The sequence below is a fragment of the Amblyomma maculatum genome, chromosome 3, assembly GCF_055883805.1.
Source record: "Amblyomma maculatum isolate TAMU_Amacu chromosome 3, ASM5588380v1, whole genome shotgun sequence".
In the NCBI taxonomy this organism is placed as follows: Eukaryota; Metazoa; Arthropoda; class Arachnida; order Ixodida; family Ixodidae; genus Amblyomma; species Amblyomma maculatum.
The window spans coordinates 150,050,474-150,064,795 of record NC_139346.1 but is presented as its reverse complement, the minus strand read 5'-3'; the positions used below and the strand labels follow the sequence as shown (position 1 = coordinate 150,064,795).

The following is a 14,322-nucleotide window of genomic DNA, read 5'->3' as shown; positions in this document are numbered from 1 at the left end:
AACTCAGGTCTGCGCAGTTGCGACCATATTTTGTTTCTTTTAAGGTCAGAGCCATTTCTCTCCACGCCGCGGTGATTACATGCACACAAAGCTCGGCTTAGGGGCCCAGTGCGGCGTCTCAGGTTCGCGCAGTGAAACGCCCCTGCTACCTGCGATACCATGTACCGCCAAGTGTAGGAAGCTAACAATACATTGAAGCGAGAAAAAAGAGTTGCCCCAGGGAGAGTGCTGACTTCATATCCCTAGCGGTTTGCTTCCGCTTGAACTTTGCTGCATGGGGGTACCTACTTTTATTGCGAAAGCAATACTACTGTAGGGTTCGAGCCTTCAGCGCAGAGTGGCCGGTAGCCACGTTTTACCCACGTGACGCTGTGACGTCACACCCCACGTGACACTGCACCCCACGTGACATTAGGGTGAGAGATGGGCTACCAACTCAGGCGGTCGGCGTAGCGTGGTCGCAGCCGCTGGCAGGAGCTTCCAACTTTGGTCTCTCGTTTCACATGGGACGGTTATGTCAGAATCAGCCTGCTAGGACCCTGGCATTCATGTTACCCCTATAGGCCCTTAAGGCACGTTCATGAGTCTTGGTTAAAGCGGGGCTTTATATGTGGGATAAGAAAGAAGGTATAGAGAAGAAGAACGCTTGGTCACCCGCAGCTAATGGTTTCGCTCAATATTTGGTTCAACAGCGTTGAAACCTTGTAACTCTATTTGTTCTAACCGTCTTTCAGGGCGTTAGTTCGACTGCTCATATTTGTCAACGTCCATTTTCCGCCGCAATTCAACCTTCAAGTACAGGTGTTGCTAGGCGCGTACACTTTGCTGCGCATCGAATGCTATGAGGAGGAAGAGTGGAAACGTTTTCCACGTAATGCCGCATGGTAGCTGCAGTGGAGAGAATTGGAGAGATAGTCCGGTGTTTACGAACGCCATTCTTAGAATACTACAAATAATAATAATGATGATGATGATGAGGATAACTGGTTCCCAAAAGGCGAAGGCGCGGTATCTGCCACACTTGTTCTGTGGACATCTGGACTCAGCCCCGTAAAGGAAGGGAGGAAGGCGAGACTGAAGTGGGAGGAGAGAAAGGGGCGTTATAGAGGAGCACTCCGGAGTAATTTCATCCACCTGGGGATATTCAACGTGCACTGACGTCGCAGAGAACACGGACGCCTCTTCGTTTCGCATCCAACAAAATGCTGCCGCCAGGCATCGGGATCGAGCCATGGTACTCCGGCACAGTAGCCAGGCGTCTTAACCACTGCACCACTGCGCGAGTTGAATAGGGCAAAAGGCGCAGTTTCTGTCATACTTTCTGGTGGACACCTGAGCTGGGCCTCAAGGAAAGGAAGAAATGAAAAAAAGATATAAAGCTGCCGCAGTGGGAGCTTCAGAATAATTTCCACCACCTGGATATGTATATCCTGCACTGAGATCCCATCAGCACCCGCATTTGAATACTCCGGTTCAGTAAGCGGGCGCCTTAACCACTGAGTCACTGCGGCGTGCTGCCAATTCAATAAGCAGTGGCGCGAGAAGTTGTCATATTTGGTGGGTCACTCACAGTGTACGGGCAGTGGTCGTTACATTTAGCAGGCCGCGCCCATTTTCTGGAGCCATCCACTAAAGCAGCAATGATATTTCGTGTTCCTTCTCTTCTTTTCCCTGAGAAAGAATAAGATTGAATTGATTCGGCATATGTATCTCAACACATAAAGCGAATTTATTGGTTCTATACATAATTCAAAAACGCACATTACACACACCAAAGCCCTATACAAAACACTATAGGTTACATATACATAATAAATTGAAGAAACCATCATTCCCCAGAGAGGGGAAAACAGTATTACGGGGGGAGGGGGGAGGGGGGTTCCAATAAAGGACTACAGGCATCTCAAGTCTGCTCCCTCGTACAACATAGAAGCGCATGCGCCAGCGTCGCAGAAACCGCGTCTCGCCGTCCGTTTCTAACTATCTAGACAGATACTTCCAGATGTCGAGGCGCAGCCGCTGCAAGGCTGGATACATTGCTCGGGCAGGAGTGCTTTGCGCCTCAGCGAGGCACCTGCGACGCCACAACACAAGCAGAGCCACTGTGAACACAAGGTGTTCAAAAGGGTTGCGCCGGCGCCTGACGCCGAGGTTCATGCGGACGTTAAACATCTTTTATGCGAGCCGCCACATTGCTCTCGCACTACACATTCGACTGAAGGTTGCCGGCTCGTTTAGCAACCGGCGTAACAGCTGTCGAGCCTACATAGCTCACTTGTAAAACACGCAGAACCCCTACGGATACGGCGAGAGAAGCGCAGGTTTAGAGCTTTGCACGCGATATATACCAATTCAATAGGCATTGAAAAACAAATTCCTCCTGGCACCCCATTGAATTCCGAGCAAGAAAGACCACAGTTGTAAAATATGAAGTTTTTTTTCGCACAGTATTCTTGGCTACATTATGCTGCCGATTGAAGGCGTGAACTTTGATCTAGATGTAAATTTAAAGGTAATCAATTAATTTTTATTACTCTTCTCTCTAACCAAGAAGAGTGGACAGATTTCTTTTGCTTCCTGTTGGTCTAGTTTACGGTTCTTTTGATATTGATACGTGTCTCCTCTGCCCTTTCTTCCTTTCGTGTGATTTTTTTCTTCTGCTCGTCAACTTAAAAAAGTACTCACTCGGCTACCGTAATAATTCAGGGCAGCGTGCGGTAAAGTAAATACATAAATACTTCCATAATAGTATCTTTCTTTTTGCGATAGTCCATCAATTATTTCGTTTAATTATAGAGCTTTATTTTATCCGTACACCAATTTATCATACCAGGCGTTCGACATTTCCAGTGTATTGATTCTTTTCTCTGACTTCAAGTGCTTCTTTCTCTAAGGCCATTCAGCAGGAAATCAGCAGGCTCTGTGAGCCTGCTGCTTACAACGTATCTTTTAGGCTGACTAGCATTCAAACGGACTGCTCCTGCCATGAGTTTATGCTTCTCACCAGGAGTCACAAAAACGACCTTGTAACCATCCATCGGCACGCAGTAAAGACCCACTCAAATCTGGAAGTAGCGAAATGCATGCAGCCGCAGCTTGCGCTTGCGACCAGGCAGTAGCTCGACTATATCCCGCGCGCATGTACGGTGTGCTGGTAGCTTGTTTTCCTTGATGTGGCTTGAAACAAGCGTCGTAGATCTTTGATTTGCCTGCAACGAGAAGTCAGATGTGGTGTAAGAGCTTACGGGACTCGTAATTTGACTGGGCCTTAAGAGGTGGCGTTTGCCGTCTTTCCAAAAGTAGAGATGAGGCATATTATAGCCTCCATTTTAACCTTCCTTCTTTTAGGAAGTGAGGCATGTATGCATCTCGCTCGTCAAGGAAGCTACTGCTGCACAATACAGCGTTCCTCTCCATTTCTATAACTGGTGTGGCCTTGTACGGGAACCCAAGCTCAATACGCAAGAGTGCTTCTGCTATTCAGAACTTTTAGTTATCTAAATTGTAATGAGGGGCCCTATACTTCAAAGAGTGATGTACAGTCATAGTTCGCATCAAATTCCTTTCGGAGACTGTGCTCTGTAACCCTCTCGCCATAGTAGCTTATTTACAGTGGCAACCACATGCTAAGATCAAAGCCTCGGGATCAAAAGTCATCTCTGCGTATTAATGGCGAAGGAGTTCAAGCACGCCCATGCGACCCATGCGAGTCCGATGTCAGCGCTAATCAAATAACCTCAAGAGGCCGAGCCTATCACATTACATTTTTCTCTATATGGATCGAGTCTCTCAGATCCCTCCGTGGGCAGAATAGAAAAATTGCCTCATTTGGCGTGCTGTTTCTACTTCTCGGTGCACTCACAGTGTCAATCGATGTAACATTACTACCCAAAACGCAGTACGGCAGCGTCCTCTACTGCCTGCTACTGCCGATTTTCCTGTGGGCCTTCAACTCGCTCCCAAAGCCCAGCGCTGCCCTCGTGCACCTGGTCACCGTACCGCTATTGGGACTTCTGACGCCGGAAGAGATTGCTCGCCAGTACTTTTCCGTGAGTTCTGATATTACCTCCTATTTCTCTCGCTGCGCCCGCATGACATGCAGCCTTCGTTTACTCTAACCTCTTTCCATCAAGAGGCATGTAGACCCTGACAAGCAAAAGCAGAGGTACCATAAACCATAGCTCTATTTAATTTAGTCTAATAACTTTGGCGGAAAACTGCATGCATCAGTAACTGTATCTGGCACTTGACTTTCTTGCAGCACTCTAATGGTAGCAACATAAGGGAGCCGTAAGCGCTATGCAGTTTGCGCTTAGCGATGACAGCCTGAGCGGATGGTTTGCTGCAGCAAAGGTTCATTAAAAAATCTCAAGATCAAAGACAAGGCGACATGAAAGTTGCCTAAAATTTTGCGGACCCCGATTCATGGCTTGTTTGCTGAAGCTACTTAAGGAAGTGCGGCTAGATGTTTCCTATGCAAGCTTACCACTTTATAACGCTACTGACTTCAAATCATCGCAAACATTTATTTGCCATGGTATGCAGCTTGAGCCTCAGTTTATCGCAAGAAGCTGGCGCCTAGCAGCTTTCTGGCAACAACAATAATAGTTTAGCATGCCTCGCATATTTCGCGCTTGACTCTTTAAACATCGTCCAGCCATTGACCTTCTAAAGAAAGAAAGTGAATACATGTAATAATACTAAGGTGCAACCGCCAAATTTCTCCATGCTCGCGCGGCGTGCCATTAAAATCCAATAAAACAGGGTAATATAAGTATCCACTATATGGTAATATAAACAAGTACAAGTACTAAATGCATACATTGTCGCCACTATTGTGGTATTTAGTGCATAAAATAGCTGAACTGATGTCGTCTTGCACAAGTATCTCCCTGAAAATAATCAAAATTGAATTGAAATCAGTCTTATTAAAATGTGTTCTCGTGTTAAAAACTTTGTTATGCACGCTTGGCTCCTCATTTCGGAGCTTTAAAGAACTCGAGACACGTATGCGGTATCCTAATATGAGTTTCAGCAGTCTTTGAGAGTTCTTTGTGGCATTCTCAGTGCTACTTGTTTTACTAATCAGCCCCACCGAAAACAAGGATACAATTAATGTGCATATCAATTATTGGAAGCAGTGGTGGATGACTATCCAGCAAGCGATGCTTCAAAATTTTGTCAGTTGCAGGAAATATTCTCTTCCAGTTATTTTTACCAACTTACTAGTGATATACTGTCCTTTTTGTCCTACTCCTCACATGACTCACGTAGACTTCATTCGGCTGAGAGCCATGCATGAAAAGAATGCAGTAAGGTTGGGTGGCCTAGATCATTGATGAGGGTCTTGGATGAACTTCGCGGTGCGTCTGAGCGCATCTCCGGGAATGTTTCCACGTAAGCTGGTATTTTAATACAGACTAATTGTGGGACCCTGAGGAGGTGCAAAAAGCATACTAACGATTGGACCCAGAGCAGATGCAAAATATCAAGGTAAAGTTGTCTGACACAATATTTTCTATCACAACAAAATGATTAGCAAATTTTGAAGACAAATGCTATCACAGCGCCGGCTTGCCCAATATCTCAACTGCGCAGCTTTTCATTATTTTGTGTTAAAATATAACATTTCTGGCTTAAAGAAAGTTTCGGCTTTAATCTATTAATTCTTCCAACGTCATGCACAATGGCGCCGAATGGTCTAAGCCTGCAGCGCACAATGCTGACCGAATTTAAGCATGAATGTAAAAACATTTGGGTACTATTTACCTCAGCTAATATGCCAAGCGGAAGCTTGGTTTAGTCTGCTTAATACTTGGCTTTACTTGACTAATGTCACATTTAGCTGTGGTTATGTATTTACATGGATTTACGCATTATTGAACTCATTATTAAACCATGGAGAGAAGCAGCGCAAAGAGGCAAGGACACAACACACGGAAAAACAGGACTAGCGCAGACTCTAGCTAAATTTTTATTGAGAAACGCCGTATTTTATACACCTAATCACACAATACCACTAATCCGGAAACACGAAGCACAATCATAATCATCGCCAGCACGACAGTCAGAGGGAGTGTACAGGCTTTAATGTCTAAGGGGAGAATAAACATGTTTAAGAAGCTATAAGAGTGTACTCGCATTTTTATTAATCTTCGAAACCCATGAAACAAACAAAATATGGAAATAATATTACAAACCACGTAACTTACATGTAACATTTAGTTATCTCAGTAATGATTGCACTTCTAATAAAAACAGAAGAAGCATACGCCGTCAGTAAATTATATTTCATAGCGACATGATTCTGCACTGGTGATAATTTTTTTGGAAACGCTAAACATAAAGGTCCCGAGGCAGGTTAGTTGAGAACGTCGTTATCCCAATTATTACCTGTTCTGTGAAGTGGACGTTAAAGCATTGTAATCAGTAGATGTTGCCACGTAACGAAAAAGTGGCGTTGTAGTGAAAAGAATTTTGAGCAGGCTTTGTGCTAGGCTCTCTTTATCTTGGTGTCAGCTCCTGGATTTACAAAACGAGGCATTTCGTTATTATCTGCTTTCATTCCTACCTTCCTCTCTTCCCTTATGGCGCGATTCATATGTCCACAGAACAATTGACAGATACGACGCTTTTCCTTTCCTGTGAACCAATGGACAGACTTCTTTCGTTTACCCTGCAACGAGTGGAGTTCCTCAAGGTTCAGTACTAGGCCCGCTTCTCTTCTCCGTTTTTATTAATGATGTTTCCTCGGCGATAAAGAACTCCTCGTTTCTTCTTTATGCTGATGATATAAAAATATTCAAGGTAATACATTCTTTTCAAGATTGCGTGCTGTTGCAATCGGACATATCTGCTTTTTCTGATTGGTGTGCGATGAATCGACTTACCCTCAATTCTTCCAAAACTAGGGTTGTGTCCTTTACTCGTAAAACACATAGCTTTCTCTACCATTATTCTGTCAATTCTGTGCTGTTGGATAGGGTTGATGAAATTAATGACCTTGGTGTACTTTTTGACCGCACCCTCAGCTTCTCCTCTCACACTAACCGCATTGCTCAGCGGGCTATGCGCACACTCGGATTCGTTTGCAGACTTTCGAGAGAGTTCCATACTCCACTTCCGTTCCTAAAACTGTGCCTGTCCATATGCCTGCCGGTCTTGGAGTATGCGTCGGTTGTTTGGAATGGCGCTTGCAAATCGAACTTGGACAAGGTTGACAGAGTACAAAAAAAAATTTTACGGATATTTCATTATCGCTTTCCTTGCGCAATTTCCCCCTCTCGCTCCACCAGGAGCGCCCAATTGAATCTTCGTTACCTTCACTGCCGTCGTATCAGACTTGATATCATATTTCTGTACAAACTCCTTCATGGCCACATTATGTGCCCTCAGCTCTTAGAGTACATCCTACTGCGCGTTCCGCGAAAGAGCATGAGGGAATTCAGACCATTTCAGGTTTCTCCTCTTCATTCCCACTCCCCTCTGGACAGGATGCAGTGGTTATTTAACTCTTTTTGTCCTCACCTTGACATCTTCCAAAACCCGCTCTGTTCATTTACATTGGATGTTCGTAGCGTTGTATTCTAAATAGTACTTTATCACATATAACTCCCACTTTCTAGCCTTAAATTGTATTTACCTCACTTTTTGCTTTTTCTCCTGTTCAATGCTGTCTGTATCGTGAACTACTTTTTATCCGTTTCTTACTTATATTTCAACTTTTAACTTTATATTCGAATCTTACTGTCCCTTGTTTAATTTTACTTCTTTATTGTATTATTCTGTATTTCTAGCCTGTGTTTTAAGTATCATGCACTTGTTGCGCCTGGAAGGGTTGTTTATTTTATGTATATTTCTATATTACTATAATCAATGTCAGTTATTTGTTTTTTTTTTCTCTTCTATCTACCGTTATTTTTTTTTCTTTATTTCCTGGTGTGCTAAAAAATTCTCTCACTGTGTATATAAGTGATGCTACCGGCAGCTTTTCGGTGGAGGCGAAAAGCAAGGCGTCCGTGTGCTGTGCGATGTCAGTGCACGTTAAAGAACCCCAGGTGGTCGAAATTTCCGGAGTCCTCCACTACGGCGTCTCTCATAGCCTGAGTTGCTTTGGGACGTTAAACCCCACAAACCAACCAAACCATCATTGTTTGCTTACTTTCCGTGATACTTTTCGTCTCAGTTTCATTTCATGCATTATTTATTTCTTTTTTTTTTGTGTTCTCTCTGTGTGTGTAAACATGTTTGTGCTTTTTCATTTTTGTTTCTTTTTTTTGTGCTGCAGCACAAAGACCACATGGTTGTTCCTGCGCACAATAAATAAAGGTTGATTGATTATTATTATTATTATTATTATTATTATTATTATTATTATTATTATTATTATTATTATTATTATTATTATTATTATTATTATTATTATTATTATTATTATTATTATTATTATTATTATTATCCTCGTCTAGCAGTACTAAGCGCAGCTAATTCTATTTCGGTCAGCCTAGAAAACACGCTCATAATTTTTAACTGCCTTCATTAATTTCCACAAAAAAAGGTGAGCACTCAGAATTTTTCAATATATGGCAAGTTTAGCCCCGCCGGGGTGGTGCTGTGGTAAGACGCCTGACTACTGTGCCAGAGTTCCCGGGCTCGAACCCGACCACTGCGGTTGCGTTTCAATGGAGGCGGAACGAAGTGGCGTCCGTGTGCAGTGCGATGTCAGCGCACGTTAAAGATCCTCAGGTGGTCGAAATTACTCCGAAGCCCTCCACTACGGCTTCGCTTTCTCTCTTTCCATTTTCACTCCCAACTTCCTCCCTTCCCTTACGGCGCGGTTCAGGTGCCCAAAGAGCAAGTGTGACAGATACTGCGCCTTTCCCTTCCTGTGAACCAATTATTATAATAGAAAGGGCACACACAGCGTCTGTGTATATACAACAGCGTTTGTACAAATTACTATTTTACTTCAAATAGGACACGAATCTGAGAATACGGTTTGAAAATCAATGTAGAATCAAGTTTTGTCTTTTTAACTTCGTTAAGATTGCGTCCAAAAGAAGTGCGGAAAGGGAGACCATTTGCTAGGAGTCAGACGGACAGCAGATACCTACACGCTCCTGCAATAAGAGAAATAATAGGAGTAACAGGGTTGGTTTCGTGCAGATGGAAACTCATCTAAGCGAACGGATGTATAATACAACCATTGTGGAGCTGTTTATTCCTGAAGTGAATTTTAATGCAGCTGAAGGCTTAAGTCCTCAATAACGGCAATACAAGCAGCTTGGTGTGGTAGTGAAGCCATTTCATTAAATCTAAACAGCAGCAGTTTAGAACATAATTTCAGGCTTACCATGCTTGCTTTCATTACGAATAAACTGCTTACAGAGGATTGTCCTGTATTCTATCAAATATTTTGGCCGCTTGATTTACCTTTTTTCTTCCCTGACCACATAAGGGCAAAGCCTCCTTGCTTTAAAACTGTTATTTGCAGGTGTGTTAGCACATTACTTACAGACGAAAGTACTGTAAAAAACACTATAGGGGACTTATACCTAATAACCTCAACAAATACATGACCCCCCAAAGAGAGGAAACCAAACCATCAATAAAACAACGGTAACCTTATCGTCAAAGTTATTGAAGCGAAAGCTTCACTAAGGCATGTAGTTGAGCCTCTAGCGTAGTGTCGGTTTCCTCCTTCAAGTAACCTTGACAGAAGCTAAGCCTTTCCTTTAATATAGACCAATTTACAATGCAAGCGAAACCTTCACTACGCTTTGTGTGACATTAAATCTGCCCTTCACCTGAACTTCACCCAATTAAGTGTGGATGTGCAAGATTTCCTGGAGTTCACCCATATCTATACTGTGCCTTCCTTTCCCCGCAACCTAGCTTAAACACGCCACAGTGGTGCAGTGGTTCATATGCCCGACTACTGTGCTGAGTACCTGGGTTGGATCCCGACCGCCGGCGGCTGTGTTTCGACGGAGGCGAAACGAAGATGGTTGGTTGGTTTGTGGGGTTTAACGTCCCAAAGCGACTCAGGAGGCATCCGTGTGCTGTGCAATGTCAGCGCGCGTTAAATATCCCCAGGTGGTCGAAATTACTCCGGATCCCTCCACTATGGCACCCCTTTCTCTTTCCGCTTTCATTCCCACCTTCCTGCCCTCCCTTATGGCGCTTTTCACGTGTTAAGTTAAATTGGTTCACAGGAAGGGAAAGGCGCAGTAACTGTCACACTTGCTCTGTGGACACCCGAACCGCGCCGTAAGGGAAGGGAGGAGGGTGGGAATGAAAGTGGAAAGAGAGAAAGAGGAGCCGTAGTGGAGGGCTACGGAGTAATTTCGACCACCTGGGGATCTTTACCGTGCGCTGACATCGCACAGCACACGACGCCTCTTCGTTTCGCCTCCATCGAAACGCAGCCGCCGCGGTCGGGTTCGAACCCGGGAACTCCGGCACAGTAGTCGGGCGTCTTACCACTGCACCACCCCGGCGGGGCGTTTTCACGTGTCCACAAAACAGATGTGTAACAGATTCCTTTCCTTTCCTAGTTAACCAATTATTATGACTGAGAGGCAGCCCTGGGTTGAGCGATGTCACCTAGGAACAGCTTTGAAGGTCAAATACAAAGACAGCGCGACGGAGGGTGGCTGATCGTGGCCCTAATGGGGCTGGGATAGGCAGGTCAACGCCGCATGTTGTGACTGTAAGAAGAATATTAATTCGGTCACAGGAAGAGAAAGGCGCAGTATCTGTCACACGTTGTTGTGGCTGTAGGAAGAAGGAAAAGATAATGCACGGGCCTGCTACTGGCTCTGTAGCTGAGCCACCTCCGCTGCCTCGTGCGGACAGAAGAGAAAATAGAGAAGAAAAAAGAAGAGGGAGAGAAAGACGAGCGCCGCAACAACGGCCGTCGTCCACCATCACCGAAGCGGTGGCGGGTGCAATGACGGCCTACAACAGGTAAAAATTCGGTGGCTGGCTAGCCCCCGCCGCGAGCGGCGTTGGCCCACCGTCCCAACCCCGTAGGGCCAGGAACTGCCTTGTAGACACCTGAACCGCGCCGTAAGGAAAGGGATGAAGGTGGAAGTGAAAGTAGAGAGAAAAGGGAGCCGTAGTGGAGGGCTACGGAGTAATTTCGACCACCTGGGGATCTTCACCGTGCGCTGACATCGCACAACACACGGACGCCACTTCGTTTCGCCTCCATCGAAACGCAGCCGCCGTGGTCGGGTTCGAACCAACTCTGGACAGTAGTCGGGCGTCTTACCACTGCACCACCCCGGCTGTAGGAAGAAAGAAAAGAAAAAAATTTGGAGGACGCTTAAGCTTCGCCTTCAAAGAGTGGAACGCGATAGCGTTATTGCACCTCGTTCGCACCGCCCACTCATTCGCTCGGTATGCTCTTGAGTCACACAAAGATATTTTTCATACTCAACATTTCTAAGTACACTGTACAACGTTTTTCTAATTATTTGTTCAAACAAGTGCTTCTCACAATCTACATTATCGCAACGGTGAGCGCCGAGCAACGCAGCGTTCGGCGCGGCAACGAAACGTGCGCCTGAGCAAGCGGAACGAACCAAAGAACTCAGTGTCTCGGAGGGAGAAAGCCGGGCAGCGACGCGCCATAGAGGACGCGATCATGGGGCTAACGCCTTGATGGGATCGTCCTCTATCTCGCTTGGGAGCACCACGCAGAAGCGATTCCTCGGAAGTAGCTCGGCGCACATCGCAGGGGACGCTTTCCCAGCAGAAGCACTACGGCGCAGCGATCACGTCAGAGGCGTCCGGCATCAGACGCTGCACCTAGCAATCGCGCTGTGAGCGGAAAGAGGGGCCGCGTCGCCTAAACACCACTGTTTGAGTGACGCACGCTGGATGTTGGAAGGGGAGGGAGCGAGAAAACTTATTAAACGCAAGGCTATTGGGGCATCCTCGCACCGGTACCCGCGCGGCCCGAAGGGAAGCGGGTGAGCGAAGATAGTGATCTAAAGAAAGGAAAGACGCTTGATTCTACAACCCGTGAGGTTGGTTGGTTGGTTGTACAACTTTTATTTCCATCGGAAACGGGGAGTCGTGCGCCCGCGGATTAGAGGCTGGCAGGTAGCCCTTGGCTTCTTGCGGCCTCTTCCGCCAGATGGACGGTGCGGTGCTGGATCGCAGGGTCCGCGCTTCGCAGCAGGGTATCCCAGGCTTCTCTACTTGTAATATTTTGCCCTATCCCTGGAGATTGTGGGCACTCCCAAATTATGTGGTCGAAGGTCCCTCTCGCCCCACAGTGTTTGCAGAGATCATTGTCCCTAAAGTCTGGTAGCGCGTGAAACGCCCAGACCGGGTTCATGAACGTATTAGTTTGTAGCCGCCTCCACGCGACAGCTTCTCTATTATTTAGTCTAACATCTGGCGGGGGTACCAGTCTACGTCCCAATTTATAATGGTCGATGATTTCCCCATAATTTTGCAGACGCTCGTCGTATGCCCAGTGTTCGGGGGGCTCGACGGCTACCCGGAAGTAGAGAGCTCGGGCTAGCTCGTGAGCCGCCTCGTTACCAGGGACGGCAGCGTGAGCGGGTGTCCAAATTAACTGAATTTTCCTATTTATTGTTCTTTGGGTGAGGATTTTGGCCGCCTCCGGCGATATCCTCCCCTTCCCAAAATTTTGAATGGCAGTTTTGCTGTCGCTAATTATGAACTTGGCTTCTGTTCCTACGCAAGCTAGCGCTATCGCAACTTCCTCCGCAGTCTCTATGTTGCGGCCTCTGATGGCTGCCGCGGATACCGGTGCCCCTCGGCCATCGACTACCGAAGCTACCGCCGCACCTGTTCTGCCACTTGCCGCATCAACATAGACTACTTCCTTTGTTCCCATGTTTTTGAACCGTCGCTCTAGAGCTTCAGCTCGTTTGGCCCTTCTTTCGACATTAAATTCTGGATGCATATTCCTAGGGAAGGGGGGGACTACCAAGGCATTCCTGATTTCACTATTAATTGTGACTTTTTTTTGAACTCCCCTGTCTGGGTTGAGGCCTACTTTTGCAAGGATTACCCTGCCCGTCTCGGTCATGCTTAGTCTCTCTAACTGGGAGACTCGCACTGCTTCCGCCAATTCTGCCCACGTGTTATGCACCCCGAGTTCAAGCAGTCGTTCGCTCGAGGTACCCATGGGCAGTCCTAGCGCCTTCTTAACGCATCTTCGAATCAGGCAGTCTAACTTCTCTTTTTCGCCGGCCTTGATGTCCAGGTAGGGCGTGGCGTAACTGATTCTGCTTATTACATATGCCTGGATTAGTTTTAGCAAATTTCTCTCCTTGAGGCCTCTTCCTTTAGTGGCGACCCTCCTCAAGAGCCCGAGGGTTTGCATCGCGTAACTTTCTAATTTTTTCAGGACCTCTCCGTTGTGACCGTGGGATTGAATGACCATCCCCAAAATCCTGATCTGATCTACTTTTGGCACCTGTTTGCCCTCCACCTGAATATGAAACTCCCCGCTATTCTTGCAGCGGAGGTACTTTGGGTTATAAACGAACAACTCAGATTTATGCGGGGAGCACGAAAGTCCCCTTTTAGCCGCGTAATCGACAATGATGTCGGTCGCTGCTTGCAGGCGTTCCTCCGTACTCGCATCGCTCCCATGGTTAATCCAGAGGTTAATATCGTCCGCATACATGCTAAAATTTAGCCCCTTGATTTGGTTAAGTTTACCCGGGAGGCCTCTCATTGCCACGTTGAATAGAAAAGGTGATAGCACTGAGCCCTGCGGTGTGCCTTTGCTTCCTAACTCTATCGTAGGAGATTCTAAATTTTGAAATATCATGCAGGCTTTTCTGCCCGATAAGAGGTCTTTTATGTAGTTGTACGTTCTCTCCCCTACTCCGAGCACTTCGAGCCCTTCGAGAATAGCCTCGTGCCTGACATTGTCGAAGGCCTTGGTGAGGTCTAGGCCCAGGATCACTTTGGCGTCTCTCGATCGCGAGTCTATGATATCATGCTTTAGTCGGAGCATTACGTCCTGCGTGCACAAGTGTGGTCGGAAACCGACCATTTCATGCGGCCACAGGTTGTTTTGCTCCATGAAGCACGTTAATCTCGTCTGTATTACGTGCTCCAGCAACTTCCCTACGCATGAGGTTAGGGAAATCGGTCTCAAATTTTCCAATTGCGGGGGTTTTCCCGGTTTGGGTATTAGTATTATGTTTGCCGTTTTCCACTGATCTGGCAACTGGCTCGTTTCCCAAACTTTTCCAATGAATTCCGTTAGTAGACTAATAGAGTCATCGTCTAGATTCCTTAGCATTTTATTGGTGATCCCATCGG

General features: G+C 46.3%; 1 protein-coding gene across 1 annotated transcript in view; it reads left to right on the top strand.

Annotated features, from left to right (window-relative positions):
* The window catches only part of LOC146196433 (uncharacterized), a 72,721-nt gene that overhangs the window by 6,397 nt on the left and 52,002 nt on the right, over positions 1–14,322 (top strand). The window contains exon 3 of the mRNA XM_084597013.1: positions 3,900–4,049. Coding sequence (XP_084453139.1) covers positions 3,900–4,049 — 150 coding nt within the window. The remainder of the gene's footprint in view (positions 1–3,899; positions 4,050–14,322) is intronic.